This window comes from Arachis ipaensis, chromosome B8 (assembly GCF_059453495.1).
Source record: "Arachis ipaensis isolate K30076 ecotype BB chromosome B8, ASM5945349v1, whole genome shotgun sequence".
Taxonomy (NCBI): domain Eukaryota; kingdom Viridiplantae; phylum Streptophyta; class Magnoliopsida; order Fabales; family Fabaceae; genus Arachis; species Arachis ipaensis.
In genome coordinates, this window is record NC_142443.1 from 137,457,501 (window position 1) to 137,465,055 (window position 7,555).

Genomic DNA, 7,555 nt, shown 5'->3' on the forward strand with positions numbered 1-7,555 from the left:
TTCTTCATATCTTTTTAATGTGTAGATTAACATTGCTGTGACTGCATTGGCTGTGCATGTGCCTGCTGAAGATTGGGGAGATGGTGGTATAGTGAAATGGCTTAGGGACGAGATGGATTCTCATCCGGAATATATACCAGGATTCTTGGAGTTACTAACAGTTTTGCCAGAGGTCATAATATGATATGTGTGATTATGTGTCATCTCTTCATTTTATTAATGAGACAAATGCCTAAAGTTTGAGTTACTAAGTGACAAGTTGTTATAATTTTCAAAGTTGCTGCCTTGTCGGATAGTATTTTATTCGACAAGTAATGTCATGCAACTCGTAGATTCTTATATAAATGGTTGTGATAAAGTCTTTTAATTATTGCAAGTTGATTAACAGTTTCTTTGGTTGTTCTGCATGCATACCTTTAATGTATTTTGTCTTTATAAACAGGAAGTATTGAACTATAAGATAGCAACTCGACCTGAAAGGCATCGTCAATTTGAAAAAGGGCTTACTTCTCAAATGGAGGTTGCTCTAAATATTTTGACAGCTTGTTTGGCTATTTCTGAGCTTAAAGAGCAGGTGGGCAATGAGTTCCTGTATTCTTTGTGTGTCCCTAAGTGGTTGGCATGACTGAGGTATTTTAAACTCAGTTTTATTGATAAATGCTCCAATAGTGATTTTTTTTTCTTGGTTATCATTCAGGTTCTTGAAGCGTTTGCTTCGTGGCTTCGCCTAAAGCATGGATACTAATTTTTTTCTACCTCTTTGCATATTGGAGTGTTCGGCTAAGTTGTTTTTATTGAATGTATTAATATATTATTCTGATCAAGATTAATTATTCAAGAACTGTTTTGTATAAATGAATCATCTGAATTGTGTAGCATATTGGAGGAAGCTTGTCAAATGAGTGTGCTTTACTGTCAAGCATTTAGTTCATTTTTTTAGGCGATCTATAGTGTTCTCATCTATATGTATATATTTGGATTTTTTAAAACTCACAAATATATAATTGACAGCATAGTTGTCAGAACCGAACCGATAATCGAACCGATCAAGTCACTGGGTCACTGGGTCAACCGGTGGGTCACTGGTTGAACCAGTTGACTCGGTACTATGCAAATAAAAAATAAAAATAGTCAAAAACCTAAAATTAAATTTTGAAAAATACATATTTTTACTAACATTTTAAGAACAATTAAGTCGAATTCTATAAATAACTAATACAAAAATAGACATATATTTAGTTCATACTACTATATAGTATCTTAATTAGACACAATAAGAATAACAATCTATGAATTATATCCAAAGAATAATTTCAAGGTCTAAATATTTTTATATAATTAAATAATTATATAAATTAATTTTTTTCTCAGAATAAATAATTTTTATTTTATTTTTATATTCATTATTATTTTTTATTTTAAAATTAATTAATTTGTACTTCAATTAAAAAATAATTAATTTAAAAAATATTGAGTTAAGTATTTCCATGTGTATATATATATATATATATATATTAGTTATAAAAAATTGAAATATATATTATAAAAAGCATTAGGAATACTAAAGAAACGAGTTAGTGCAGTGGTTGTCAACTTGGTCTGTATTTCAGGAGACCCAAGTTCGACTCTTACACACTGCAATATATATAAAGAAACGTCATCGGCACGCAGGTTGACCGTTGACTGGACCAGTTCGGTTCTGGTCCGTGTCGGTTTTGACCGGTTCATTTTCTTAAGCGGTCAATATACTAAATCGGACCGGTACAAGGTCTGGTTCACCAGTTTTCCGGTCGAACCAGCCGGTCCGGTCCGATTTTTACAACTATGATTGACAATTGGCTTTTAAACAAAAGAATGTTGAATGGAATGAGTATCTCAACTTATAGGAAATAGACTTGTCAAGTGAAACTGATGGAAAGCATAGATGCATTCCACAAATGCTGTATAATTTCAGGAAGGGTTTATAAAGTTAATGAAGAATATAGGGGAGATATGTATTTAATTTGAATATTACAACTTTATTATCTTGGTTTATGTATTTTTTTTCCATTGCCTTTACTATTTCTCTTTAAATTTTTGTTCGTTTCAGGATTCCCGGATCTGTTCTCAATACCCATCCATTAGTTCTTACGGCATTATCAAGCTTGAATTCTGAGTTTCTTTCTGAGGCATCTGTAAATGGTATATATGATAGCATGGGAAAATACTAATAATTTTCTATTTTTCGTAAATATTCATATGCTTTTTGTTGGTTGAGCAATGAAATGTAGGAAGGAAGATATCTGAGTAGCAAATTAACCAGTGTTGTTCACTATATCTGAGTAGCAAATTAACCAGTGCTGTTCACTTGCATATTTAGAAAACATCTGTAATGAAATTATAGTTTCCTCTTCGTGGTAAGTGTGTTTTATACTTTCCATATCGTAATGAAATTATAGTTTTCTCTTCATACCTTTTATCACAGCATTTATTCTGTCTTGCTTAATGCTCCTTTTCAACATTCTTGTTTGTTGACACTCCTTTTTTGCACAACGTAATTTACTAATCAATTCATTGTATTTGATAGTCTACTATGGTGTGGTGTTTTACTTTTTTGCTTTTGGCAATTGGCGGATTTCTTTTTTGTAGATGGACGATAGTCCAACCACCGGAAGTGTGAACACCATGACTGCCGAGAAGCAGCATCTAGCAAAATTACTTGTATGGGAGAAAATCACTTGTATGGATCAAATTAGTCATGTTAGTTGTATGGTAAATTATGTCTATAATCTTAATTATTAAACTACCCTTTAGCTTTTCTAATCTGTTCTCATTATGTTCTTCCTATAATATATCTTAAATCATGTAGCCAAAACAGAAAATTAAAGGGGATCTTGATCATGGTAAGAGGATATTGCAGTGCTCTTAACAAAATCCAACCTGGTGCCATACCCAAGGTATGTTTATTCTATTCTGTTTTCCATGGAATCAGTCATATTCTATGCTCATCTGGTTTCACGTTGTTCTTGTTGATTATCACGACTAATTGTTGGACTTGAACTGGTTTATTAGGTGGTTGAAGCCCCCAGTGATGTTGATGTTCTTTCCGATGGGAAAGCACTATCTGTGTATCAATACTTTGAAAATGTGAGGAACTTTCTTGTTGCTCTTGAGAGATTGGGGCTTCCCACTTTTGAAACTTCTGATTTGAAACAGGTGATTATTACTTTTTTTTATTATTATAAAAGAAATGATAAATGAAAGTATTATAAAAGAGATTGGGGCTTTCCACTTTTATTATTATTATTATTATTATTACTTAGCTGGTGGAAGAGGCATGAATTCAATTAGCAGCTTGCTAAGTGGTATTTACTAGTTTCCTCACTCTCTGATATTCTAATAACAATTAATATATTCTATACTCCCCGCATCATGCAAATTTTCTCATTGGGTAAGTTTGTGCCTTGCCTCACTTCAATGCCGTGTGTGAGTTAATCTTGGGTTTTTACTACATATTCTGCAAATGTTGATATTGCTTACTGATTGCTATGGTGAAAAGTGTATATTAGAAAAGATGTTTGTCACAGTTCCACACGTTTTTCTTTTTAATTTTTTTCACTTTCTCATTATTTTGAGCTGCTGTTATCCATGCATATCCCTATGTTTTGCAGGACCCACTGGTTACGAAGGGACCAAGATTGGTTCCATTGCTTGGCATAGATGTTTGGGAGCATGCATATTACTTACAGGTAAAATTTCGGGCTTGGTAGTTAACTGGTGATGGCATGATTGTTGTAATGACATTATTGAAGGCCTGTTTTTCTTTTCAGTGTGATGGTTATGATTTACGAAATGTTGTGTTAGCAGAATTTTCAAAGTTTCAAAGATTTCAAAATACCTTTCCTTGTATAAAAGTTGTTATTATCATTTTCCTTATGTGCTGATAAGTGGCTGAGAAAATTTGCTTCCTTTCTTAATATATTCTTGATGATTTTATTGATTGAGATGTCTCTTCATTATAAGATGAAATTAAATAAGTAAATGACCCTTTTCTCATAGGAAGCTAGAGCTTTACTAGGAAGCCTTGAATATCAGAAGAGTAATTTTGAAGCTACACTTCATGTATTTGAAGGAATAGACATTGCTGCTGTTGCTCCAAAGATGAAAATTTCTATATCACTTATTCCTGCTGCACTTTATTCTTTTTTATTATGTTTTCAAATTATATTTTGTTGTAGGAATTGAATCAAGAGAGTGAGATTTCATCGCCAAAAGAGTTAGGAAGTAGGTCTTCTGGAGCAAGCAATAGAGCAGCATGAAATATGATGGAGATTTTATGTATTAAGAGTTACATGTTATGACATTTATAGTTGAAAAATTATGTTATGTTTGATACTTTGTATAAGAGTTATTACTTTTGATTTTCAATACTAAAAAATCATATATTATGTTTAATACTTTGTTTATGAGTTATATAATATTTTGTTTATGGATTATGATTTCTAATAATAAATATTATTTGTTTAACACGATAAAAACGAGGGTAAAAAATTGTATTTTTAAACGATAAAAAAAAGTGTCACTATTAGGGTTAAAACAGCGGTTTAAAAATGACATTTTAACCAACCAAAAGCCATTCTGTAAGGGTAAAAATGGCGGTTCAAAAAATGCTGTTTTAACCGACTGAAATGCCACTATTAGGGTAAAAACGGCGGTTCAAAAAGGTAATTTTAACCGACTAAAATGCCATTCTGTGAGGGTAATAATGGCGGTTTAAACTGCCATTTTAACTAACCCTTAAACCGCCATTTTAACCCAGCAGAAAATCACCGTAATAACCAAAATGGCGCTCTGAATTACAGCTTTTTTGAAACCGCCGTACTTGGTAATAATGGTGTAACGACCCAATCCCCAGTAAGTCATGATCATACTAGAAATCAAGTGTCACCAACTTGTTCACCTGAAACTTTTACTATTTATTATTAAGCCTGTAATCAGGTTAGCGTACTATTGAGTTTTGAAAAGACTTTTACTTTATATAAAAAGATTCGCGAGAACAGCTAATTAAACATACACAAGCTAGCATTATATATACTCACAACACATAGCATAGACCATACATACGCATACAGGTACTATCGTATATATATATATATATCATAAGTTAGCATACCACCCTTAGAAACATTACTATGTACAAATCGACACTCCGGGCCCTGGTTCGTACAGAAAACCCCTAAGCTGGCGCCCGGACTAGCCTAGTCAACTATGTACACCCTACTCTCTCAGTGAGTCTAACCAAAAGTGAGAGATTAACACAAAAGCTAGGCTAATACAAAAAAACTATCAAAAGGCACAACCGCAGCTCCCAGGCCTCAGCTATCATCGTCAGAGGAGATCACAACCACATCAGAACACTCCTCAGGGTCCTCGTCCTCATCATCGGAAATCTCTATAATCTCAGGAGGGGCGCTGGCACTCGTGCTACTGGTTTAACCAGCACTCGCCGGTCCACTAATAGAGGCGATAAGTGGCTCCTCAGAAGATGGCTCGGATGAAGATACTGAGATCTGCTCCACTGGGATGTCCTCCTCCGGTACAGGCTCTGGAAAATGCTCCTCCATGGGCTCAGGCTCAGGGTCCGCCTGATCCGCAGGCTGATCGGGATGCTGGTGAGGCATCGGCCCATCATGAAACGGGTGAAAGGGAGCATCTGGGTGGAGCCACTGCAGTGGGAACTCATAGGGCATGTCGGGGTTAAACTGTGGAGTGTCAATCGGGTGATGGAAAGGATGATCACGCAGAATGTACATACGAGTCCTAATCTCCGCAGCTACTACATAAAACCTATGCTGTACAATATCCTCGTATATATAGGGAGGGTCCATCTCGTAAAATATAACTCCGGTCTCCATCTGAAGGGGAGGAAGAGAAGGGGTAAGAACTGGGGGGTTCTTAGTAGGGTCGAGGGTAGTTAGTTTAGTCAGGATTACCACAATTCAAGTAATTCACAATGAACTATACAAGAATTACAGAGAAGCATCTAATTACCACAATTCAGAGTAACAGTGAGGAATGCATAAACACAGGAAGGCAATCACAGATAATTTCACCATATCAAATAAAATGCAAATGCACAACAAGGATGATGCATGTCTGGTCCTATCGCAGGTAATGAGCTCATTTGTCGGTTTCGACCCGCGCCCGACGCAATCCGACTCGCAAGTCAGATAAGGCATTCCAGCGGCATAACCTCTGCAAGTTTCTACTTCTTGCAGGCGCTGATTCTCCAGCTGAAGTATGCCGAACATGACCTCTGCAAGTACTTGCAGGCGCTGATTCTCCAGCTGAAGCATGTGCCACTTTCTCCTGGAAGTCATTCCATATACATGGAATTCTCGTACAATTACACACACATCAAGCCCACGGCCTAACTTTTCACAACGACACTATAACTATTTACTCTCCGTCACTCTCTTGTGACCTTTTAATTATTTCATAATCACACGTGCCGGTTTGTCTTCTCTCTTTCTTTTAAAAAACAAAACTAATTCCCCTTTTTATTTTTAACACAAATTCTTTAACATTTTTCAAGATGTCGCCAAACGGAATCCTTCGACAAAACTCAATTACTTTTAAAGTTCACTAAAACTCCTCCAAATAAAATTCTTGAGTCAAATTCAAAGCTTCAGCCCCTTTTCATTTTCAAATCAAACTTAAACATAGTATTTTTCTTAAATAATTTTAAAAATATTGAATAATTCTTTTTTTTTAAATAAATCAAAAATCAAATAATACCATTTCTCAAATTCAATCTTTTTCTTCTAAATAAATTTTAAATCAATTCTTAAGGTTTATAGCAAAATTTCGGCGGCACCTCCCCTAAAATCCGGACTCTGCCACCCTTCTCGGGTTCCATCCAAACCATTTTCCACACTCTTTTCAAATCATTTCCAATAAAACAAACCGGCAACTTTTAACATTTTCAAATTATCCTTACCGTAATCCAGAAATCACAATCATCAGAATAACTCAATTCCTGGCTGCACTTAAACCCTCCAAACCTCAAACTTATCACAAACATCGATATAAATTCAACCGACAAGTAATCACGACATCAATTCACTTATCAAATATCAAATTAACCGATAAAATTTTACCAAAACCCTACCTTCGTACGAAATCAAAATATGCGAAGCTTCGGGGAAGCCTTCTGACCGAGCTGCTGAAGGGAAAAACGTCCGGAATCCTCCGTACCTCCTAGAACTCCAGTTGACCAAACTCAAGGGGTAGAGGAGCTACGTCACCGTCGACTTCCACCAGACAAATATAACGCCAACACGTAGAGGAGGAAGATACGAACACTTTTATCGGATTAGATTTTTTATTGGAGTTACGAATCACAAGAAATCAAAGCCGGAAAGTTTTGGGAAGCTCACGGTTTCTTTTCTTTCTTTTGGTTATATGTATATATACATATGCTGAAATGCATATAAGTAAGTTTCTTTTCCTTTTTCCCAAATGGCTTCGGCCACTTCCTTTTTTTTTTTTTTAAACTTTAATAATAATAATAGTA

The 7,555-nt window shown here is 35.1% G+C and overlaps 1 protein-coding gene and 1 pseudogene across 2 annotated transcripts in view; one reads left to right on the plus strand and one right to left on the minus strand.

The window, feature by feature from the left end:
* The window catches only part of LOC148549997 (transportin MOS14-like), a 2,256-nt gene extending 1,401 nt beyond the window's left edge, over positions 1-855 (plus strand). Inside the window, exons 3-5 of one of the 2 annotated variants that reach the window (XM_088497320.1) lie at positions 26-172; positions 443-574; positions 698-745. In XM_088497320.1, the coding sequence (XP_088353446.1) occupies positions 113-172; positions 443-574; positions 698-745 (240 nt within the window). In that variant the 5' untranslated portion in view covers positions 26-112. Of the gene's footprint in view, positions 1-25; positions 296-442; positions 575-669 lie in introns of both variants that reach the window. The other variant, XR_015896724.1, reaches the window with a different exon arrangement.
* Positions 856-5,232: 4,377 nt separating this feature from the next.
* Positions 5,233-5,894, minus strand: LOC148549998 (uncharacterized; annotated as a pseudogene).
* Between the last annotated feature and the right edge of the window lie 1,661 nt (positions 5,895-7,555).